Consider the following 25,451-nt stretch of genomic DNA (forward strand, 5'->3'; position numbering starts at 1 on the left):
TGTATGCCTATGACTGATTCATGTTGATGTACAGCAAAAGCCATCACAATGTTGTAAGGTAATTATCCTACAATTAAAGTAAATAATTTTTTTTTTAAAACCTACCTGATGAATCAGTCCTGAATATTCCTTGGAAGGACTGATGCTGAAGCTGAAACTCCAATACTTTGGCCACTTGATGCCAAGAACTTACTCATTGGAAAAGACCCTGATGCTGGGAAAGATTGAAGGCAGGAGGAGAAGGGGATGACAGAGGATGAGATGGTTGGATGGCATCACCGATGTGATGGACATGAGTTTGAGTAGGCTTCGGGAGTTGGTGATGGACAGGGAAGCCTGACGTGCTGCAGTCCATGGGATCGCAAAGAGTCTGACACGACTGAGCGACTGAACTGAACTGAACTGATGAACCTCAGGGATGGGACCATGGAATTGCTGCCACCTGGTGGCAGTATACTCTGATTCCAGGTTCAGACCCAAGGCAAAATGGGTCTCTTAGCTGTTGGACGTTCAAACCAGTATTTACAGAACTGATACTGACTTAGAGACATTGGATATATTTTGGAAAAGATTGCAAACCTCACTGACATGGGTGCTTGCAAACCTCACTCCTTGGGACTGAAAATCCCCCAAAGTTTTCCTTTCACTTCATTTGATCCTGGGTTAGGGTCATGGTTCCACCACGCAGGTGTGTTTTCCACTCAGAACCAAGCATGGGGAGGCAGAATCAGATCACATGTTGTTCTTATCTTCAAGGGGTTGGTTGACAGTCTCCTTGGAAAGAGACACAGTAAAGTCAGTGATGACAGTGGTGGCGGGCTGTGCAGGGGTTGGGATGCACCTGGCACAGGTGTGCTCCTTCCAGTCATCAGGCAGACACCTCAGGAACTCGAGGGGTGTTATCAACCTAACCACCATGTGCCTGCCAAGTCACCTCAGCCGCCTCCAGCTCTGTGCAACCCTATGGATGGTGACTGCAGCCATGAAATGAAAAGACGCTTGCTCCTTGGAAGGAAAGCTATGACCAACCTAGACAGCATATTAAAAAGCAGAGGCATTACTTTGTTGACAAAGGTCCCTCTAGTCATGGACTAGATCCATGATTTTTCCAGTAATCATGTATGGATGTGAGAGTTGGACCATAAACAAAGCTGAGCGCCGAAGAATTGATGCTTTTGAACTGTGGTGTTGGAGAAGACTCTTGAGAGTCCCTTGGACTGCAAGGAGAGCCAACCAGCCCATCCTAAAGGAGATCAGTCCTGGGTGTTCATTGGAAGGACTGATGCTGAACTCCGATACTTTGGCCACCTTATGGAAGAACTGACTCATTGGAAAAGATCCTGATGCGGACAAAGATTGAAGGCGGGAGAAGAGGACGACAGAGGATGAGATGGTTGGATGGTATCACTGGCTCAATGGACATGAGTTTGCACAAGCTCCTGGAGTTGGTGAAGGACAGGGAAGCCTGGCGTGCTAGAGTCCATGGGGTTGCAAAGAGTTGGACATGACTGAGCAACTGAACAACAACAACAGATGGTCTGTAGCTGCCAGGCTCCTCTGTCCATGGGATTTCCCAGGCAAGGACACTGGAATGGGTTTGTCATTTCCTTCTCCAGGGGATCTTCCAGATCCAGGGATTGAGCCTGCATCTCTTGCATCTCCTGCATAAACAGGAAGATTCTTCACCCCTGAGCCACCAGGGAAGCCCCATGTCCGGTAGTTTTTGACTGAATATTGTGGATAATATGTTGTCAACATTCTGGATTTGTTATCTTCCTGTGAAGAGGAGTTGGTTTTTATTTTAATAGATAATTCAGTTACTGGCTGACCACCTTAAACTTGTATAAGTTCAGATTTGTTTTTTAGTGTGAGTCAGTGGAAATCCCAAGCTGTTTGTCAAGCTCCTCTAACTTAATAGGACTGAGTAGGGCTTAATGGGATTCTCAACTCCATCTCCCCTGTAGATCTTTCCAGGGCTTGGCTTTAGGCTTTTTAAGGATGGCTCTAGAGTAGTGATTACTCTAGAGTGACGGGTCTCAACTAGGGAAGTTTTGCCTCCCAGGAGACACTTGGAAATGTCTGCATTTTTGAAGGTTGCAACTTGATTGTGGGGAGGGACGGTTACTGGCATCTAGTGAGTAGAGGCCGGGGATGCTGTTAAATGTTCTACAAGGCACAGGACAGTCCCTGCAACCAAGAATTGTGGGTCACCAATGTCCATAGTGCCACAGTACAGAAACCCTGCTTTAGGACATGGTTCTTTCCCTAAGGGAAGGTCTTGCTTTGTCTCAGCCAGGTACCAAGGATGAGTGAATGCTTGGTGTTGGCCAGACCTGTCCACTCCGGCAGGGCGGGAGCCCAACCCTCTGACTCTGCTCTCTCTCTGGCCGTGTCTGGCCTCAAGTGTGCTACTGCACTGCCAGCCCCGAGCAGTGCTCCCTGGGGAGCCTTCGTGGTCTCACCCTGGATGTTTTCAGCCCAGCCACAGCCTCTCAGGAACCTCCACATGGACATACGGGGCCCCTGCTCTGCCCAGCTCCCCCTTCCCTGTGCCGTACACTGTAGCATCCAGTTACATCAGCTGCCCTACCCTCTGGCCCTGCCTGTTCAGCGTGACGGGACTCTGTGCTCTGTTTGGGCTCCAGTTCTTGTCCCCAGGCAGAGGGCTCAGCATACCCCTTTTGGCATCGCCCCATCTCTCAGGGATAATAGTCTTGCCCTGAGTGTTATCTACTGCCTGAAAATGGTTCTGTTTTTGTCTGTTCTGATAGCTGCTTATGGCAGGAGGGCCATTCCTTTCCAGTCACTCAGTCAGGACCAGAAGCAGAAGTCTGACTCTCCTGCTTATAAGTCCTAGCAGCTTTTCCTTACACTAGAATTAGAATTCAGACTACTCAACCATGACCAAGGCTAAGGAACCCCTCTATGGCCTGGTCCCATCTCCAACATGGCCCTGGACATCCAAGGCTCTTTCCAGAGCATCACAGACCCTGTCTGTCTGGACCACTGTCCCATCAGATATTCCCGTGGCTGGCTCCCTCTCACCCTATAGTCTCTGCTCCACAGTTATATCTGATCAGCTGGGCTCAAACATCCCCACTAAACCTCATGACTTTAACCAAGCCTCTGTATTATTTTATGCATAGGGCAGATGGCAATTGAAGCAATCTCGTGTTCATTTGTTGAAGCTGCACTGTTAACCTCCCTGCATTAGATTGTCAGCTCCATGTAAGCTGAGGATGTTTGTCTTATCCACTGCAACTCCCTGGCACCTGTCAGAGAAACTGGCACATGTTAGGCTCCCAGTCAATACAGGATGAGTAGGTAGGTGGTTGAATGAGTGGATGGATAGGTAGATGAGTAGGTGAATTGATAGATGGGGGATGGATGAGTGAGTGAGTGGATGGATGGATGGATGGATGGATCGGTAGATGGGTGAATGCCTGAGTGGGTGGATGGATGGATGCTTGGGTTGGTGAATGGGTAGATAGAGGGATGGACGGATGAGTGGATAGGAGGATGGGTAGGTGGGTGAACGGGTAGATGAGCATATGGTGTACAGTGATTTAGATAAAGGACTGCAAACGGAGGAGACCAAAATTATTTCCAGTTGGATGTCCCAGAGAAGATTTTATGAAACCATAAAATCTTTTATTTGATCCTTGAAGTATGGGGAAGGGAAGAATATTTGGAGATAAAGCAAAACCCAGAAAGTCTGTATATACGGAGGAAAAGGTAAGTAGTTCATTGTGGCCACGGGATAGATTTTGTGACAGGGAATCACAAGAAATAAGGTTCAGACAGCAGACTGAGGCCCCTTCATTGGGAACACCAGATGTCAAGCCCAGAGAGCTGAAGATTTTACCCAGTGGTCTACAGGGAGCCGTTGAGTGTTTCAGTACAAAGGGTTGACAGTCATGAACAGAGCTGTAACTTCAAAAGATTATGCAGATGAGAGGCTCAGCAGAACTCGGTGACAGAGAGCTTTAGAGTCACAAGGAACTGCATTTGATTGCCTGACCCGCCTTCATCTGCTGTGTGGCCTGGAGCGTCTCTCAGGCTCAGTTCCTCTCTTGTAAGCTTCTTGCGGGCAGAGTCCAATCTTTTACTCGCCTTCTGCCCCCTCATAGATGTGATAAGGGTAGATGAATCAGCACAAGCAAACTTCTCTGGGTACACAGAAGGAGCGAGCAGACAGAGTGAGTTTGGAGATAGAGAGGGCAGAAGTGGAGACATGTATCCAGTGACCTTGCCGTGGGGGTGGGAGAGCGGCTTTGCTGTGTCGGAGGGGATGTGTGAAGGTCCCTCCTGCTGTGATGTCGCAGATTCACGGGCAGTTGTGTGAGTGTGTCTGGCTACCTGCAGCAGCCCACGAGACAGGTATCAGCAAGCATTCAGGATGCACCTCCTGTGTGCAAGGCCTGCCTGTGGGGTAGGAGTATGAGAGATGAATGAATCAGGCAGTGGTTTTGCCCTTGAGATGCCACTGGGAGGGGCCACAGCTGGGGCTGGCGAGAGCAACGGAGGATGAGGCCTCGGCTGTACCAGCACAGGACGGGAACAGCTGTGAGCCCATCTCCGGGGGTCCTTAGGCCACTTTTTTAGAATTCCAGTCTTACGTTTGTTCATCTGGCAGGTATTACTGATACCTATGCCAGGCTTTATGCTGGGTCTTTGCTTTTAAAATGAATTAGCAGAAATGTACAAAGTATCCACTCTTGCCAGACCTTTGCTGGGCTCTAGGGCAGTGGGTGGAGTGGGTAGATGAATGATATATTCTGGGACAGGAGTTTCGTCATTGCTGGAGGGTCTTTGGCCCCCCCTCCAAAGTTAGGTATAAAAATGTGTGCATTAAGCATGTTCTTTTTCAATTAATAAACTTTTTTAAAGCAGGTTTTACAGAATAATTAAGCAGAAACTACAGAGCTCCCATATATCTCCTCTCCCTTGGCCACACTTTTCCCTACTATTAACATCCTATATATATGTGGTGGGCTTCCCAAGTGGCTCATTGGTAAAGAATCCACCTGCAATGCAGGAGACGCAGATTCGATCCCTGGTTTGGGAAGATCCCCCGGAGGAAGGCATGGCAGCCCACTCCAGTATTCTTGCCAGGAGAACCCCATGGACAGAGGAACCTGGCAGGCTACAGGCCATGAGGTCCCCAAAGAGTTGAGACTAAACAACAACAAATGTGTGTAGCCTCTGATTCAGTCCTTGAAAGGTGAGATGGTACATTTGTACAATTGATGAAGCAGTGCTGATACCGTATAATTAGCTCGATAAGCCCGTATTTGACATTCAGGCTCACTCTTTGTGTTGTGCAGGCAGCATGTTTTAAAAGATGTCATGTATCCGCATTACCGCATCATTCAGGATAGTTTCACTACCTTAAAATTGCTCCACCTGTTCATCCCTCCCCCTTCCTCCCCAAACCCCAGGCAACCTCTGATCCTTTTCCTGTCTCCACAGTTTTGCCTTTTCCAGAATGCCATACATTATGTAGCCTTTTCAGACTGGCTTCTTTCACTTAGTAATATGAATTTAACTTTCCCGTATGCCTTTATGTGTCCTTAAGCTCTTATCTTTTTTATCTCTGACTAATATTCTGTTGTGTGGATAATGCGTAATTTGTTTATTCTTTCACCTATTGGTGGGCATCTTGGGTGCTTCCAAGTTTGATCACTGTGAATAAAGCCACTATGAATACCTATGGGCAGGTATTTCATTAGAATCTGTTTCTCTAAAAGAGTCCATTGACTTGCATAGAGATGCCCTGATCTTAAGCTTTCAACCAAAGCTGCGGGTACAGGGTGAGGGTCCCATCAGACTACTTGGATTCCATGGCTCATCTGCTTACTAGCTAGCTGTATGACCACAGGCACATTACTTGGCTTATCTGTGCCTTGATTTTGTCTTCTGTGAAAAGGGTTGTTATGAGGATTAAATGAGATAATACTCATGCATTGTATGCATAGCACTGTGTCCAGCACATGGTAAATGCTCAATAAACGTTGGCTATAATTTTCTGTAAGAGACAAATATGCATTTAATTTTATTTTCTTGACCAAAGCTTCAGGCATTTTTGTGACGCTGCACAGTATGAACTGATTTAACCCATCCTGTTCGCACAGAGTATGCTTTTAAAAGTCTTTAGAGAACAGATACGGCAAGAAGATGAGATACAGATATTAATGTAATCTATTATGCTAGCTGTCATGGCAGGTGGTGGTGTTGTCGTTCAGCCGCTCAGTCATGTCCAACTCTTTGCAACCCCATGAACTGCAGCATGCCAGGCTTCCCTGTCCTTCACCATCTCCCAGAGTTTGCTCAAACTCACGTCCATTGAATCAGTGATGCCATGCAACCATCTTGTCCTTTCTCATCCCCTTCACCTCCTGCCTTCAATCTTCCCCAGCATCAGGGTCTTTTCTAATGATTCAGCTCTTCACATCAGGTGCCCAAAGTATTTGCAGCTTCAGCTTCGGCCTGATATGTGTAGGCAGAACGAACTGACATTTCAAGACAACTGTCTACAACCTTACTGCTCAAAGTGTGGTCCCCAGACCGGCAGTAGCATCAGTCTCATATGGGAGCTTGTTAGAAATGTGGACCCTCAGGCCCCACTGCCAGCCTGCCCCATCAGAGTCTGAGTCTCAGCGGTATCTTCTGCTGGTTTTACAGCGTGAGAGTCTGAGGAGCACTGGTCTAAGAGCATTCCACGTTCAGCATTCTGAGACCTGTCAGACACATCAGTGAGGGGTGTGGTCGGGGAGGCAGAGGTTCTGGGGCCAAACAGGTGAGCAAGGACTTCCTGGGTGTTGGGGTCACCTCCCTGCTCCCACTCATGCTCCAGGGCAGAGGGTGGGAGAGACCTGCACCCGTCTCTCTCAGGGTGATCTGGGAATGGAACGGATCCCTTCAGGGAATGCCCACCCTCTAGATCTATACCATCCAGCACAGTGACCACAAGCCACATCTAACCATTTAAATTTAAAGCAATTGAAATTAAGTGCAAGTCAATATTCAGTTCCTTGGTTTCACATATCAGACTTCAGGTGCTCAATAGCCACCTGGGCCTGGGCCCTGCCTTATTGGACAGAGCAGATACAGAACGTTTCTATCATCGCAAAACATTCTATTGGACATTCATGTTCTACAAGGAAAGAGGCCCATGAAGCAGAAGAGTCTGTGGAAACTCAAGCTCAGATTGCACCAGGGGCCGAGTGAGCCCTGGCTCTCTGAAGGCCTGCTGTCAGCATTGTGGGTTTCTTTCCTCTACCCCTTAGAGTGTGTTAGAAAATGTTAGCCACTCAGTTGCGTCCGACTCTTTGTGACCCCATGGACTATAGCCCACCAGGCTACTCTGTCCATGGAATTCTCCAGGCAAGAATACTGGAGTGGATTGCCATTTCCTTCTCCAGGGGATCTTCCCAACTCAGGGACTGAACCTGGGTGTTGCGCATTGCAGGCAGACTCTTTACCAACTGAGCCACCAGAGAAGACCTCTACCCCTTAGAGGGACCTGGTTATTTCAAGAAGAGTTCAAAGACTGCACGTTGAAGAGTCAGGACCAGAACTGCGGCCACCGCTGCCTTGGGCAGAGAGGACTGCAGTGGAGGTCCACCCAGTGACATGTCACGGAAGCTGTAGTAGCCGCATTTGCCGTGGCCCCAGGATGGGAAGAGAGAATCTCCCCTCCAGTGCATTGGGAAGACAGAAGATGCAGGAGCCCAGTCAGTCAGAGTGGCTCTTAACTAGCTTTGTCCTCTTTCTCAACAGGAAAATACCATGGGACACAAATTTCTCTCCAGCTTCCACTCTCTCCCTATCCTTGTTATTGTTTTCCACCCCTTTTAAAATTCTGCTTTATTACCATTTAAAGTTGATATTTACTTGAATTTTACAAGGTGTTTACTGATTCCTTTGCTTCCTATTTTCACTCCTTTCTAATGGATTAAATTTCCTTCTTATTGGAGTACATCCTTTAGTAGTTCTTTCAGCAAAGGCTTGTGAAAACCAGGCTCTCTTAGTTCATGAAAAGGATGGTAATTTTAAAGTGTCAGTTTAGACTTGGATGCCCACTTTGCAGGAGCAGTGTGTGATCACACCCATACCTGTTACTTCTAGATCGAGTCCTGACCTGAGGCACAGACTTTTCTGATACGTCATTCACTACAGGGCAACTCCATTCTGGCTCCTACATTTTACAGTACAACCACTCAGCATCTGGTCATGCCCAGGGCTTGAAATCTTTTTTAAAAATATTTTGTTTTACTGAGGTACAGTCGTTGTACAGTATTATGTAATTTATAGGTGTACAACATAGTGATTTGTGATATAGTGATTTTTAAAGTTTATACTCCATTTATACTTATTACAAAATACTGGCCATATTCCCTACATATCCTTGTAGCTTATTTTATACATAGGAATTTGTATCTCTTAATCTTCTACCCCTGTGTTTCCTCCCTTCCGTCTCCCCACTGGTAACCATTAGCTTGTTCTCTATGTCTGTGAGTCTGGTTCTTTTTTGGTTATGTTCACTAGTTTGTTGTATATTTTAGATTCCACATATAAGTGATATCACATAGTGTTTGTCTTCCTCGGTTTTAGTTATTTCACTTAGCATAATATCCTCCAAGTCCATCCATGTTGCTACAAATGGGATTATCTCATTCTTTTATATGACTGAGTAGTATTCCATTGTATAAATGGAATTCTTTATCTGTTCATCTGTTGATGGGCACTTATACTGCTTCCATAGCTCAGCAATTGTAAATAATACTTCTATGAATATATGTATTTTTTCAAATTAGTGGTTTGGTTTTTTTTTCAGATATATACTCGGGAGTGAAATTGCTGGGTCATATGGTGGTTCTGTTTCTAGTTGGTTGGGAAACCTCCCCCAACACTGTTTTCCCACAGTGACTGCACCTGTGGATATGTATACTCTATACCAACAGTATACAAGGGTTCCCTATGCTCTGTATCCTCGCCAGCACTTGTTATTTGTGTTCCTTTTGGTGACAGCCATTCCGACAGGTGTGAGGTGGTCGCTCACTGTGGCTTGATCTGCATTTCCCTGATGATTGATGGTGCTGAGCCTCTTTTCATGTGCCTGTTGGTCACCTGTATGTCCTCTTTAGAAACACGTCTATTCTGCCCATTTTTTAATTGGGTTGTTTGTTTTATGTTTTTTTTTTATGTTGAGTTGTATGAACTGTTTATATATGTTGGGTGTTAAAACATTATTGGTCATATAATTTGCAAACATCTCCTCCCATTCAGTAGATGGTTTTTTCATTTTGTTGATGATTTCTTTTGCTGTGCATAAGTTTTCAAGTTTAATTAGGTCCCATTTGTTCATTTTTGCTTTTATTTCCTTTACTTTAGGAGACAGAGCCAAAAAAACAAAAATTTTGCTGTGATTTATGTCAAACAGTGTTCTACCTAAGTTTTCCTCAAGGAATTTTATGATTTCCAATCTCACTTTTGTATCCTTAATCCATTTTGAGTCTATTTTTGTATATGGTGTTAGAGAATATACTAATTTCATTCTTTTACATTTAGCTGTCCAGTTTTCCCACGGCCAGTTATTGGAAAGTCTGTCTATTCTCCTTTGGGTTTTCTTTCTGGGCCTGAGATTTTAACTCTATCATTGCTGCTGCTGCTGCTGCTGCTGCTGCTAAGTCGCTTCAGTTGTGTCCGACTCTGTGTGACCCCAGAGACGGCAGCCCACAGGGCTCCCCCATCCCTGGGATTCTCCAGGCAAGAACACTGGAGTGGGTTGCCATTTCCTTCTCCATTGTGTGAAAGAGAAAAGTGAAAGTGAAGTCGCTCAGTCATGTCCAACTCCTAGCGACCCCATGCACTGCAGCCTACCAGGCTCCTCCACCCATGGGATTCTCCAGGCAAGAGTACTGGAGTGGGTTGCCACTATCTTTGGGAAGGAATTTAAAACCCCCAGCCACTCAGATATCTGTCTACTTGGATATCCCCATGGGTTACTGAGTCTATTCCTTCTCCTCATCTTTCAGCTTTGATCGCTCTCATTTCTGGCATCTGGGGGAATTCTCTATCTTCCTTTTCAGCCTGGTTATGAACTTTCAGTGTGTATTATATTTCATAAGGATTTGTTTCCTGTAGCTCTCATAAAAAACAAATTTGACCCTTGGCATTTGCTATTCTTCATCTCCTGGCCTTGAACACGACACACCAAAAGTTCAGGCGGGAAACTAAAATTAAAGAAAGTCGCCTTGAGTCATTCATGCTTAATTCAACAGTTCAGTTTTATTCATGAAGTCATACATTTCTGAGGATGATTTCGTATTTCATATGATCCATGATTATGTTTTCTGACAGTAAATTTGTTTCCAGCACATGAAGTAAAATCAGATTCACCAAGGTATTTGGCAGAAGTGCCCCATGGGGTCCATTTCTTTGCTGAATTAACAAGTTTGAGAGTCAGTTTCTAGATTCACCTTCTTCTTTGGTGGACAGGTCTGGGTTTGAGTCGCAGAGCAAGGAGATGACTTACCCCCAGCCATAGCTGGGAGAGACCTGGATGAGGAAATAGGACCTCCAGTTGAAACATCTATTACCCTTCCACCCTTGAGCCTGTTTCCTCAACTATGAAATCAAGAGGTTAGACCAGACGTGGAATGAGGTACTCACTCACTAGCTTCACGACCTTGAGTGCATCACTGAACCTCTCTGGGCTTCTGTCCTTACAAGCTTGACCCTCTCCACCTCAGCTGATCAGTGAGAGTTTCAAGGGGGCTGACTTGGACGATGGCACCCTGAGGAACACAGGGCTGCCGAGAGGTGTACGCCATTCCTGTCTTGAAGATGCTGGGTCTGCCTCCCCAGACTCCTCCTTGTTGAGGAAGGTGCGTGCTTTGAAAAGGCAACGTAGTCTGATGATTCCTGACCCAGCACAGATAGGGGCAGGGAGAGTAAGGCTTTCTTCTGTCTGTGAGCAGCACGATGATGAGGCTTTGATGCATCTGAGTTTGCTGGGGATTGTGACTTTTGATGCTGAAAACTCACTGGTGTGTGAACCTCATGTTCCGCCTCCCTTCCTTCTCATGTGTAAGCAAGTGCTGAAAAGACCCACAGGGCAAGCGCTGATCCTGCGGGACATTCACAAAGAGGGCGGACGCTGCTCCCGCTCCGTGCTTAGTGCTTAGAGATGTCTCATGTGGTTCAGCTCCTTCCTCTGTGCCTTTGCCTCTCTCTTCTGCCCACCAGAGGCAGTGTTGCCTAGTGGGAAACTCCCAGGCTCAGGATCAGAGATCCAGCTCCATCACTGACCTGGAAGGGCTATTGTCCTTCCTTACTGAAGAACAATATTGTCCTTTCCTACTGAGTTCCCTCAGTCATAAAATGAGGGCATCGAGTAAAATCACTGATTTTCACACCTTTTCATGTTCAGTGACCCTTGACTTTTCTTTCTCCTTTTATGACCCGTTCTCCTGGTTTATTTCATGCTGACAGGAAGTTCCTATTAGTGGTTGTTTGTGTGTGATTAACAAAAGGTGTCAGAGCCTAGAAATTACTCTTTAAAATATCCTCTGTGAAAGTAAGACTGAGATGAGAGATGATTTATCTGTGGGCATGTGATTGTGTTTATGTTATAAATCACCCACGTGTCTTCAAGGTTAGAGATGGTAGCACATTAACAGTTCTCAAGGCCAGCACAGGGAACTCTGTTCAATATTATGTGACAGCCTGGATGGGAGGGGAGTTTGGGGGAGAATGGATACAGGTATATGTATGGCTGAGTCCCTTTGCTGTCCACCTGCAACGAAGTTAAGTTATGATATTAATTGGCTATACTCCAATACAAAATAAAAAGTTAAAAATAAATCCATCATTTGAAAAAAAAAGAATTTTCAAGGCCATGTGAATAAGTGGGGAGGGAGAGTTGGATGAATGTCATTCTAAGCAAGAGTAGTTAACATCCCTAGAGAGATAAGCTAAAATACACCATCCAAGACTACCCATGCCAAACGCGGGCCACAGCTGATCCAACCATACCTCCCCCATGGGGGCTGCCATGCTGCCCAGCACACAGGATGTGCTCACTAAATACCTGCTGTAGAAGGCCTTCATCTTCTCAGTGTTGTGCTGCTGCCTGGGACAGGGGCTACCATGTCATTGTTTATGCCTCGAAATAGGTGACGGTGTAGAGAAGACACAAAAGGAGGCATTAAGTAAAGATCCTCTAAGGAAGATAGATGAGGACAACAAATTACAGACACGGGCTTCTGAGCGCATGCCTCAGAGACAGTGTCAAGTGTATCTGGGAGATCGTGCAGCGAGCGATGGTGGGGAGTTCACCCTTGTGCCGTCTCAGTCACCACTCCTGCTCCTCTCTTGAACCCTGGAAACCTGTTGTGCCTCAGCCAGAAAGGAATCATGGCTGACAGTGAGGTTTAAGCCCTGCTCAGATAAATCCAACCCCTTCATCCTCTGTCACCCTCTTTTCCTCCTGCCCTCAGTCTTTCCCAGCATCAGAGTCTTTTCCAATGAGTTGGCTGTTTGCATCAGGTGGCCAAAGTATTGGAGCTTCAGCTTCACCGTTTCGTGGACACGAACTTGAGCAAATTCCGGGAGATGGTGAGGGACAGGAAAGCCTGGTGTCCTGCAGTCCATGGGGTCACAAAGAGTCAGACACGACTTGGCGACTGAACAACAACAACAGATAAACCCATGAATCACGATGGAAGTGTTTTTAATCTTTGAGGTGAGGTCAAGGAGACTTGTAACTCCCAGGAAGCTGCTAGGTTTTCTGTTCGGGGACTGAACACTGGCTTTAGCTCTTGAATGTCACCTGGGCAGAGCAGGGATTTCCTTAGTTCAGCCGCAGTACCTTGCTCATGAGGTGTTGGTCACAGAGCACACGTTTTCTCGCAGACGCGGTCCTCCTGGAAGCTATGGACCCATCTCCGCAGTGAACCTGCCAGTCCCCACTGCAGGGCTGAGAGCATCCCGTCCAGCGTCCTGTTTCTGCCTGCACAGGCAACACCCCACTTCACCCACCACCTAGATTCGACCTCGACATTTTGCTGTGTTGGCTCCATCCAGTACCTTCCCAAGATTTGTATCCATCGATCCATTTTATTTCCTTGTATACATTTCAGAGTAAGGGTTTCCCTGGTGGCTCAGACGGTAAAGAATCTGCCTGCTGTGTGGGAGACACAGATTCGATCCCTGGGTCGGGAAGATCCCCTGGAGAAGCGAATGAGGACCCCCTCCAGGATTCTTGCCTGGAGAATCCTACAGACAGAAGAGCCTGGTGGGCTACAGTCCAAGGGGCCACAAAGAGTCGGACAGGACTGAGCGACTAACACTTTCACTTTCTTTCATTTCAAATTAAGTCGCAGACATCGGCACCCTTGCCCCCCTAAACGCTTCAACATCCATATCTTGATTTATTTTTAGCCTGCTCATCCTGGGTTTTGTTGCTCAAGCAGATGCCAGGGGATGTCAGTGAGGGGGGTCTGAGGAGTGAGGACAGTCCTGTGTCAGGTGGCTCTGCCCAGAGCTGAGGCCACTGTCGTGCAGCATCAGTGGGGAGGGAGTGTTGTGGCCACCTCTCTCGTCTCCCGTGAGTCCACATGTGACCTTACCCATCCCCTCAGTTTTCCCGTCCTCCATGACCTTGACCTTGTGTGGTCAGGAAGACAGCCTCCGCGCTCGTGGGTGAGGGGGTGGCTGGCCATACACTGCCAGTCGTCCACTCACCCAGTCTTCAGACCTGCTTCTGCATTCTTCTTGGGTGCCCTGGGTTTGCCCTGTTAGTCAGCTTCCCAAGGATCTGGTGTTGTTTAAAGCTGTCACCTCTCCATTCATATGAGCAGGGGAGAGGCGGTGCGGAGCAGATGGCCATGTGACCACAAAGGTTGACTGGGACACAGGGTGGGGTAGGGGCTAAAAGGAGAGTGCGTGAGTGGACAAGGCAGGCCCCCGGATGTCAAGGGCCACATCCGCTGGGATGTGGACGTGGGAGGAGCAGAGACCGGGCAGCAGGCTGGTCGCCCTGCCTGCTCCCTCTTGGCTGACATGGTGAGAGTCTTCAGGGAGATTGAAGGGAGGGGCTTTGGGGTCAACAGGTCTGGGTTGTGATCATCCCCCCTACCTGCTGGCTGATCCAGGCCCACTGCTGTAGCCTCTCTGGGTCTTTGTTACTGTCGTTTAGTCACCAAATTGTGTCAGACACTTTGCGACCCCGTGGACCATAGCCCAAGCCCACCAGGCTTCTCTGTCCATGGGATTCTCCAGGCAAGCATACTGGAGTGGGTTGCCATTTTCTTCTCCAGGGAATCTTTTGGACCCAGGGATAGAACCCGTCTCCTGCTTGGCAGGCAGATTCTTTACCGCTGAGCCGCCAGGGAAGCCCTTCCTGGGCTTTAGGTGGAGATAAAAACAGCACCTGGCTCAGAGTGTGGTGAGGACCCAGTGAGATGAGCAGTCAGCTTAGTAAGCCCCCAGCACAGAAGGAGTCTGCCCGGGCTCAGGGGCCTGGCTCTCTGCAGTGGAGATGATGAAGAGAACCGACCACCTTGCTTCTTTGGGAGCAAGGGTGTCTGTATCCCCAGGCAGTGTTCACACAGGGAGGCACGAAGGTTCACACGTGTCCTCGGTGGGTTTCTTTTTTGTTCTCACTCCAGTGCTGCCTGGACGCCATGGCCCCAGGGAAATAGAGGGGCGCCCTGAGGTCTGCAGTCCCTGGGGTGTGTCTGTGGGTCTGGGAGAGGAAGGTGTGGCTGAGAAGGGGGCTGTTGGGGCAGTTCTGAGGCTTTGCCAGAGGGCTGGGTGTCCTGCCCTGGGATGGGGGGCTCTCACACCAGGAGGTGGGTAGGAGCCGGGCCTCTGCACCACCCCCTGACTGGGCCAGGAAGAGCGACTTTCCTCTGCTTTCCCTCCCGGGACACACACCTGCTTAGCCCCCAGACCCTTCGAAGATACTTCTCAAGCCTGAAGTCATGAGCCATCTCATGAGCCACTCAGCCCTTTCCTCTGGATGGGTGTTTACTGGGAGCCAGAGGCCAGCACACACTCTCCACATACCCACTTATGTCAAAGCAGCTTGGAGCTGTTCTCGTCCCCATTTTACCCACAAATAAACTGAGGCTCAAGGGGTGACCTCCTTGAAGTCACCAGCAGAGCTGGCATTCAGCCAGATCTGCCTGAATCTGTGTGACCAGGGACGGTGTTTGCCTGACTTCCTTTTCCCATGTACACATGCTAGATTGCAAGCCAGTGAGCAGGGGATCAGCGTTCTTAATTATCTCTGTATTAGCCATGCCTGGCAGATACATGATGCTCAGAAAATGTTGTTGATGGGAACTGACCCAGTGACCATCAAGTTTCTCACAAGCAGAAAACCTCAGAGACCTTCTACCCTAACTTCCAATGCAGTCCAAGAATTCCCTCCCTGACTCTGCTGGATTGATTACCTCTAGCAACAGGGAGCTCACCCCCAACCCTAAACCTGTGATTGATTAGCAGTGTCTGCCTTGAACAGGAATAGGGGTGGGATTTGCATGCCATATATCTTTATCGTCTCCTTACATTCCAGTTTCCTTATTTTGAAGATTGGAAAACTGAGGCCAGGAGGAAAGAAAGAGCCTTAGGGAAAACACATAGGAACTTTCAGGATAACCTGGAGTCAGACCCTCCTATTCCTGACCCTCCTAGTCCAGCATGTTCTCCACTTGGCCTGGCAGCTAAGACTCTGCATAAGCCTTGAATTCTCCATTCCTGTGTACTGGAGACTCTAAACAGCGGTGGCATTCGGTACCTATTTGTTGAGTGCTTAACCCTGTGCAAAAACAAGAGGCCTGGGAATACACCAGTGAAAAAACAAAACTTCCTGCTCTGCTGGTGCTTCTGTTCTGGTGTGGGGGAGAAAAAAAAAAAACAAAAAACACAACAAATATGATGATGTCATTAAGTGTATTGACTGCTCTGTCTCTGGGCAGATGCCTCCACCAATCGAGGCTGCTTGCTCTTTTGTTTTCCTCCCAAAGAAGTCCCTTCTCTAGAGTATATGCGCCGCTGGTTGGCTCTCCCAGGGCCTGGAGCCTCCTCCTGAGCTCTTTTCCTGCCTCTCTGCCTCTGAACCAGCTCCATGGTTCTTAGTAGAGCAGTGGTTAAGGCAGGAGATGACAAGGCTTCATGTGCATCTCAGCACTTGCTCGGATGACACAGGAGAATGTGCCAGTTCGGAGCGCAGTTTGGCCCAGAAGACCCTGGCCTTGTGTACCCAGTGAAGGCAGTTGGGTTCTGCAGCTCCCGCACGGATGCCAGCTCAGGCTCCCCCACCTCCATGATTTTCCCAGCGGGGAGGTAGGACCACTACCATGGGGTCATTTAGAAATACACGGAGGTATAATTCTGGTTCCTCTCTGATGGGACAGCTCTGATGTTTAGAGAGTGGGACCCAGTGATGCTGAACCTCCTACAATGAACAGGACCATCCTACGTGATGAGTGTCCTGTTCAGAGTAGCACTCTCTTAGAGGAGCACTTTGTGGGGAGAGAAGACTTTGCCCTAAAATGTAGCCCCCAAGGCCGGGTGGACAGTCCTGGGAACAGTTCAGAGCTGAGAACATGATGTCTTCAGGTCTTGCCCAACCTGCCCGCTGCTCTAAACCTCCTCTGTTTAGTCCTATAGTAAAGTGGGGCTCAGAGCTTCCCAGGTGGCTCAGTGGTAACGAATCCGCCTGCCAATGCAGGAGACGCAGGATACTCGGTTCAAAAGATCCCCTGAAGAAGGAAATGGCAACCCACTCCAGTATTCTTGCCTGGAGAATCCCATGGACAGAAGAGCCTGGCGAGCTATAGTCCATGGGGTCTCAGAGAGTTAGACACAACTTAGCAACTAAACAACAAAATTGGGGCTCAGTTGCCTTATGCAGTGGGTTAAGGGGTAGACGTGCACAGCCCCGGGGTTTTACCATATAAAGCACAGAAGTCACTGCCATCGGCCCCGTGCCAGCAACTGCTTGTCCACTCCCTCCACACTCTGTGACCAGGATGCGGCTGTCCAGCCTCTGGTTAAAGGCCCGGCCTAGTGACCCCGCTGCCTGCTCTGCACAAAGGGGCCGCCAGGGTCAGGCGACACACCAGGGCTCCCCTCACCACCCACGGCGCCACCTTCAACCCAGTGACACTGCACTGGCAGGGCCTCTGGCTGGGCTCGAGTCAGCCAGCAGGGCTGGCTGCCCGAGGACAGGCTGGCACTGGAGCCAGAGGCCACAGAGCGTGTTTCCAGTGGGGCTCCCAGGCCAAGAGCCTCTGCCCCTTCCCACCACTGTTCCCGCTGGACCTGCCCGGCTGCCCAGCACATTAGCATTTAAATACATCCAGAGTCATCTTCCCCAGAGCCCTCTGGAGCCCTCTTCCCACATTGAATCCATGGGGGAGGGGCCACTCCAGTCTTCCCCAGTCCTGGACTCCCTTCCCTCCGAATGGCCGTACTGTATTCACCGCATCTGTATGTGGCATTAGCCGAGCAGAGGAGACAGGGCGCCTAGCAACCCGGAGGGGGCTGCAAAAGAGGTGGGAAGGAAGTGATTTTCATGTAATTATTCACTCCTACAAAGGCCGTTGTCAGGTACACACTGGAAACACAGCTGTTGTATTATTCTCCTAACCTACTTTTAATCGTTTGAGAATATTTACCCATATAAACAGCCCAGAGAAAGAGCTTAATTTCAGCCCTTTTCTGCCGGGCTGTATGTTTTCACCTCAGTGGAAGGCTTTATTTACAGAAGTTGTGTTGTGTGTGTGTATTCATGTGTCTGTGTGTGGCTGTCCGTCTGAAAAGGAAATGTTAAAGAAAGAAAAGGCTGTGGGTTATCATGGGCCCAAGAGGGCCACCGAGCTCTGTCCTGGAGGCGTGGACGGCCAAACGCCACGTGTACCATCGGGTCTGGTGGTTTGAGCACCTTCTTGGCCGGATGCTGGGCGGGCTGGGGTGGAGGGAAAGCCCTGGGAGCCTGTTTTCATAGCACGGTATTGGAGAAGTGTTAACCACCAAGAAGAGGCAGAGTAAGGGAGTTGTATGGTGCTTTTGAACTGTGGTGTTGGAGAAGACTCTTGAGAGTCCCTTGGACTGCAAGGAGATCCAACCAGTCCATCCTAAAGGAAATCAGTCCTGAATATTCATTGGAAGGACTGATGCTGAAGCTGAAGCTCCAATACTTTGGCCACCTGATGCGAAGAACCAACTCATTGGAAAAGACCCTGATGCTGGGAAAGATTGAAGGCTGGAGGAGAAGGGGGCGACAGAGGACAAGATGGTTGGATGGCATCACCGACATGATGGATGTGAGTTTGAGTGAGCTCCGGGAGTTGGTGATGGACAGGGAGGCCTGGCGTGCTGGAGTCCATGGGGTCGCAAAGAGTCGGACACGACTGGGCGACTGAACTGGCTGACTGACTTGGTGCCCCGCTGTGTACTTTGCATGCATTGTGTCTCTCTTTTGTGGACAAGGAAGTTGGGGCTCAGAAAAGTGAAGCAACATGCAGATAAGAGGCAGCCTGGGTCTACCTGACCCCGGAGCCCAGGCCCTATCCACGAAGCCCCAGGGAGATGGGGAGCCAGGCACCTGGGAAGAGCCATCTCGTGTAACGTGGTCTTTGCACGAAGCTTCAGTGCCGTCTCCCACAGCAGGCTGGGCTACAGAGGTTTGTTTGTCTCTTTGGTGTGTACATCTCTCCAAGGCTAAATAGACAAGGAATGCCCCCTTCCTGGGAGTTAGTTTTTTCTCATGCATAAAAGGGGGATAATCATTGCACCAGACTGCAGCAGTGAGTCTCATGTCTATGAAGTGTGTAGAACTTCCCACCGCCTCCCCAGCATATCATCAGTGCTTCTGGAGGTGAAGCTGATGCCTGATTCCTGGCTCCTCTCGCTGGTACTTCCCTGGCAGGTTGGGTCACCGCTGGGTTTGTCAGAGACCTTGGAGCATCAGTGTGACAAGCGCCACCTCCTCCAGGGCACAGGGAAGGACGGACCAGGCCCATCTGCTGGCACCAGCTTTGATCCGAGACAGAAGTGCTGCCCTTATGCTCGGCCGGGTGGCTGTTCATAGACATGAAAGCGGATTACTGGGAGAGCTTCTGTCTGCAGCCTGCACTGCCTTAGACACGGCAGCAAGTCACGTCTGCAGCTCCCATCCCCTTCCAGCTGCCTGAGCGGCAGGTGCCGTGCCCCTCACGGAGCAGAGCCCTGGCCCCTGCTGCCCTGTGCTCCATGCCCCACCTCACACCATCCTTCATGCTCCCCTGTCCACTGGATGATGTATTCCGGAGTATCTGCCCGCCTTTGTTGTCTTTCTCTCCTGCTCTTAAGAGAAGGGAGGGCTGGAGCTCCTGGGACTTCACCTGGCACATAGTGGACGCCCCGTCTTAGGTACTGTGGGGAGAAAAAGGAAGAGAGGCTCTTCTCTCCAGATTCGTGAGGACTGGTGGATCCTGAGAAGGGATGAACATTGACTAAGCAACCTGCTCTCGGAGCTCATGGCTGGGTTTCTGTCTGCGCTCTCCGAGAGCCAGGCTCTGTGCTGAGTATTTGTTCCACACACATCTTACTGAGGGGCTTCCCTGAGGGCTCAGCGGGTAAAGAATCCTCCTATAATGCAGGAGACATGGATCGATCCCTGATTTGGGAAGATCCCCTGGAGGAGGAAATGGCAACCCACTCCAGTGTTCTTGCCTGGAGAATCCCATGGACAGAGGAGCCTGGTGGGCTACAGTCCATGGGGTCACAAAGAATCGAACATGACTCAACTAAGCACGACGCATCTCACTGAATCATCTGTGCTTGAGCGAAAAAGGGAGGGACTCACCACACACGCACCGTGACCCTCTGTCCGTCTCCCCAGTCGGGAGGTTGCTTCTCTCCAAGAGGTGAGAGAAAGACGTGAAGCGCTCCCCCTAAACTTCTAGGAGATTAGACACTCTGTTGATACATGTAAAGGTCAAGGTGGGCAGGCATGTTCCCCCCACACACAGCGGTCTCTAACCTGGCTGTGATGACGCCCTCCCTGGGGCAAGGGGCCAGGTCACAGGACACGGACAATGCCTTGAACACCGTAGAGTGCAGTCCATGGGGACAAGGCAGCAGGAAGTAAACACCCAGCTTGACAGCGTACCTCCTGATCTTCGTAGAGGAGACTGTGTCCTCACCCGTCCACCCTTCCTTGCTTCTCCCAGCTGGGCCCCGCTGGCCCAGTGGGGAGGGAAGGTTACACCCCAGTCTGTTGTTCTCGGCACCTGCTATGTGCCAGGGCTCCCTGGAATCAGTTGCTCTGAACTGGTTGCCCCAGAGCTAGGGGGTGGGACCACCTCTCTTCCAAAGGGTCCCTGCCCCCTAGATTCCCATGCAAATTTGTTCTCCAGACCTCTGAATGAAGACCGCCCCCAGCTACAAGGCCAGAACGCCCCCCATTCACTGCCACAGATCATGGGGACTGATCCCTTCTCAGCAGCTGACCCAGCTTCCTTAGGGTTTGTTTGTTCAGTGGAGACTATTTCCCCTTCAGATTGTGTCAAGAACTCGGAAGCCCTTTGAGCTGAGCTGTTCCCTTTGTTGCATCCTGGGAGATGCTGGTCAGTCAGTGGGGCTCAGTGGCCTGGTCTTCCTTTCATGGAGGAGATGTTGCCTTTGTCCTGTTGACCTCACAATCACAGAGCTGTGTGAACCCCTGCCGAAAGTCCAGGCCTGCCCAGCACACCAGAATGCCCTGGCTTCTCCCTTTAAAATGTGGAGCCAGGACACCTTGGGTTCAAACCTGACCCTGTCCCTCCTTAGCTGTTTGACCATCTATGGGTCCATTTCCTCTTCTCTAGAAATGGAGACAACAATACTCCCTAGTGAGATGGTTATGCAAGTTATGAGATTGTCCCCTGAGAGCCTCGCATACACAGTAGGTTTTCAACAAATGATCACTCAGGATTCCCACTTCCTAAGGCATCCGCAAACTGGTCGAAGGTTCATGAATGTCCTGTTGGCCTGTTCTGTTAGGCTCACTTTGCCCCTTGTGTCAGACCATCTCAGTGGCTTTACAATATTGTGTTGGTTTCGGCCATACATCAATATGAATCAGCCATAGGCATACATGCGTCCCCTTCCTCTTGAGCCTCCCTCCCTCCTCCCACCCCATCCCCCGCTCTAGGTTGTCACAGAGCACTAGGTTGAGCTCCCTAGTCACACAGCAAATTCCCACTGGCTGGCTGTTTTACGTATGGTAATGTGTATGTTTCAGCACTGCTCTCTCAGTTGGTCCCACCCTCTCCTTCCCCCACTGGGTCCACAAGTTTGTTCTCTATATCTGTGTCTCCATTGCCATCTCCTGCAAATAGGTTCATAAGTACCGTCTTTCCAGATTCCATGTACATGTGTTAATATACAATATTTGTTTCTCTCTTTCTGATTTTATAATGAGGCTCTAGATTCATCCACCTTATTAGCACTAACTCAAGTGTGCTCCTTTTTGTGGCAGAGTAATACTCCATTGTATGTACCACACTGTGTGTATGTACCACGGCTTCTTTATCCATTCATCTGTTGATCAACATCTAGGCTTCTTCCGTGTCCTAGATGTTGGAAATAGGGAAGCACGGGGTCATAACCCCTGGACCACCAGGGCTTGATCGAGTGCTGAGCATCCTCACACCATGCTCCTGGGATCTGACTTTGTTTCCTGGTTCAGTAGCAAACCTGTCTTTTTCTTCTCTATAACATTTACTGGCCTTCCTGAGGAGAAAAGGGACTCCACTGAGGTGGCAAGTGGGGACACTGAGGCAGAGGAGGACTTTAAAATATACCCATTTCTCTCTCAAATCTTTTTTTTTTAACACTTTTCCCCTACCATGGGCTGTTTCTTTCAACATTTAAGTATCCTAAAGTTTCTACCATTTGGAAAAAATCCTCCCTGAATGTATTTACTCTCATGGCTATCCCATCTCCCAACTCCCCTTTCTTGAAAAACGATTTTAAAAATTCTTCTTCCCATTTCCCCCTCATCATGTCTCAGTCAACTATGATCTGCTGGCATCCTCCCCTACACCGCCCAGCTCACACACACACTTTATGAAATGGCTTTCCCTAAGCTCCTCATTTAGCTCCAAAAGCACTAAACCCAAAAGCTCTGTGTTAGACAGGGAAAAAAATGTATGTACTTTTTAGGTCAAGAGACAGCATTGTGAACTTTGCTCATAATAAATATTTGTTGAATGATTTACCAAGCAAACAAATCCAGGGTAAAGTAATGTGGGCTATGTAGTCAAATCCCCAGAAAAGAGGAAATAGTGATAATTTGCCTGGAAAAGGAAGTGTTCTAGAGGGTTCTTCAAATCTGTAAAGTGATGCCACATGGGAGAGGGAGATATGGCCTCAGTGGCCCCAGAGTTGGGAACTCAGAAGGTAGATTTCCTCTCATGTTAAGAAATGTGCTAATGGTCAGAATTCTCTGAAGAGGAAAGGGGCTGTGTCAAAAGGTAGTGAGCTCCCTGTCACTGGCAGTAATCAAGCAGAGACTGTTCTGTCAGAAGTTCCAGAAGAGAGTCCTGTGTTGGGTGGGTGGTTACAGCAGAAGACTTGGGGAATTCCGGGACTGGTTAGGCGTGCTTCTCTAGAGGCAGGGTTCCTTGGATTCGTTTCTGCCACTCTCAGCTGTGTGGTCTTGAGCAAGTAACTCAACTTCTCTGTTCCTCAGTTTCCTCAGTTGTAGGAGGGGGCTAATAATAGCGCCTCCTGCATGGCGTTGGTGTGAATATTCAAGTGTAGTAATGCATACAGGGTTCACAGCAGCGCCTGGCACGTCGGACAGGCTTAGCAGATGTTTGCTAGTATTTGAATTGGTATAAAACCTTATTCTCTAATGACACTGCATTCTCAAGCATCAGTCTCATCAGCTGCATTTGGGTTTGAGCTGTGGCGTTTCCTGATGACTTCTAAAGTGGAGCTCAAAGAGAGCCTGAAGGAGTGTTAGACAAATTACCGTAATTCCTCTTGCATGTGTCACGCCATCCCCTGGCAGTTCTCTCTGAGGGACACTTGGAGACTGAGGAAGGAGTTTCCACATGTACCACACAGGAAGCCCCCAAGTAACAGCTCTCTGGAAAAGTGATCAAGAGGTGGTGCCTACCCCCTTTCTTGTCCTTTTACTGTCCTCTGGCTGAGTGCATGGGGCAGAGTAGGAGAAGCCTCCAGACCTGTAGGAAAACTAGGGGCTTCTTTGTAACTGAGCCCCCTGGTGAATGTCCCCCACCCCCGCTAGACACTGTAAAACTCTGTGAGTTCAAAGACACCCAAGAGAGCTTTTCTCATGATGGTCTCGGCCATCAGAAGAAAAATGACTCTTGGCTTCAGTAGTCCTGAGAGGGCAGTTTATTCCCCACTTTGCTGGTGGCGAGACTAAGCCTCAGAGAGGTTAAGAAACTGTTCCAAGCCCACACAGCTGGAGCAGGGTCCTAACACCCAAATTCTTGCTGCTTGGTGAACTACTGTCCAAAACCTCCAGAAATTTCTGGATTTAATTAAGGACATTTATATTTAATCATCCTGAGAATAGAACTTCTAAAAACCACATTCCTGAGATGAGGACATTTGATTGTCCCTTTTTGGAGTCTTTTGTGAGGGTTGGGCGTGGGCAGGGGATTTCAGAGAAAGGGGCCACCCCGCCTCCCTACCCCCTGGCCATGCATCTGACTTCTCTCTCTGCCAACTTCTTTGTGCCCTCCTACAGGTCTGGGTAGATGCTGGGACGCAAATCTTCTTCTCCTATGCCATCTGCCTGGGTTGTCTGACCGCTCTGGGGAGTTATAACAATTATAACAACAACTGCTACAGGTGAGCATGTCCCCAGCCCTGACCGCCCACTCTCCACAGAACCCGGGAGCCCTCCACGCTGCCTGGCTAGTTCCTTGTCATCTCTCCCCACCCTTGCAAGGCTGGGTGAGGGAAACAGGCTTGTCAGAGGAGGAGAGTCAGGTGCCAGCCATCCAGGTGGGGCAGGGGAGGACCCTGGGTGATCTGACAGCCTCTCCCAGCCCAGGCTCTAAGAGTGGTCCATCAGAGGAGCTCAGAGAATAACAAACATGATCAGAGCAAGTTCCAGGCTTCAGAGGGAGTCCATGCCAAGAATTGTATTCAGGCCTCCAGCCCACCCTCTCCAGCAGAGCTTTATCCCAGGGCAGATAAGGGATTGGCCCAAGGTCACACTAAGGTCACACAGCTAGTTGAACCCAGGTCTTCCAAAACTGAGGGCCTTATTCTGCCTGCTGGTCAGGAATTTCTTTCCTGCTTCCTTTCGCTTGACTGTAGGGTCCTGTCCAGTCTGACCTGGAGTGGCCAGTGCCCTGCTGCCTTTTTCTTAATGGACCTTCCTCCCCACCCCCAGCCTCCTGCCACTGCTGTACCCAGTGTGGAGAGGGGACCCATGCTGGGGGTGAGCCTGGGGCTGTGTGACCCTGGCTACCTAGTCCTCATGCCTGCAGCCTGCATTCTGCCCTGAGGCCGAGACCACGAAGTCCAAGGACTTGCCCAAGGTCAGCCAAAAGTGTCTGGCAGAAGTGAACTTGGCACGTTGGTCTCTAATCATAGGCCAGTGGCTTGTTTGCTGAGGTCTCTACACCTCTGATTCCATGCCCATCACAGACACAGATGGTGAATATGCAGGGCTGGGCAGATGGCACGTCTCTGCCCCCAAGATCAAGAGCTCCTCATTGTAATGTGGAAACTCATAGACTCATGGCAATGATGCTGTCCCTCAACACAGATTCACTGGAAAAGGAAGGGTTTTTCAGCAAATGTTTCTGAGCTAGGATAAGTATTTTGGTAGAAATAGTTAGGACGGAGCCTAATACTTTGCTCCACATATACACCATAGTAAGTGCAGGAAAACTAAAGAGTTAAATACATTTTTTAAAAAGGATACCCTCCTAAAATGAGGAGTAAAATACTGTTTTCATAATGAAAAAGATATGGAAACACCCAAAATGATTAGGTCAGGAAGGGAAATGACACACTGATTCACAGAAATATCTAGAACTTTGAAATTTCTAGAAAGACACAACAAACTATTAAAGAGCCATCTCTGAAGAGAAGCATTGAGATGGAATGATGGGCTTTTTCTACCTGTACGTTCCCATACAATTTAAATGTTTTGTCTTGTCTTTACTCTTGAGTACATATAGATTTTATAATCCTTAAAAAGTCACATTAATACAAATGTTATCTATATACATTCTGCATAACATCTCCAAACAAAATATGAAAATCATCTACAAAATTAAAGGACATAATAACATGGAATTAAGTTCAGTTCAGTTGCTTAGTCGTGTCCGGCTCTTTGCAACCCCATGGACTGCAGCACGCCAGGCTTCCCTGTCCATCACCAGCTCCCAGAGCTTGCTCAAACTCATGCT

The 25,451-nt window shown here is 48.9% G+C and overlaps 1 protein-coding gene across 1 annotated transcript in view; it reads left to right on the forward strand.

Moving 5' to 3' along the window:
- SLC6A11 (solute carrier family 6 (neurotransmitter transporter), member 11) overlaps positions 1–25,451 on the forward strand; it is a 125,174-nt gene that overhangs the window by 69,420 nt on the left and 30,303 nt on the right. Inside the window, exon 8 of the mRNA XM_010862513.1 lies at positions 23,771–23,874. Within this exon, the coding sequence (XP_010860815.1) occupies positions 23,771–23,874 (104 nt within the window). The remainder of the gene's footprint in view (positions 1–23,770; positions 23,875–25,451) is intronic.

Source organism: Bison bison, unplaced genomic scaffold (assembly GCF_000754665.1).
Source record: "Bison bison bison isolate TAMUID 2011002044 unplaced genomic scaffold, Bison_UMD1.0 scf7180017864482, whole genome shotgun sequence".
In the NCBI taxonomy this organism is placed as follows: domain Eukaryota; kingdom Metazoa; phylum Chordata; class Mammalia; order Artiodactyla; family Bovidae; genus Bison; species Bison bison.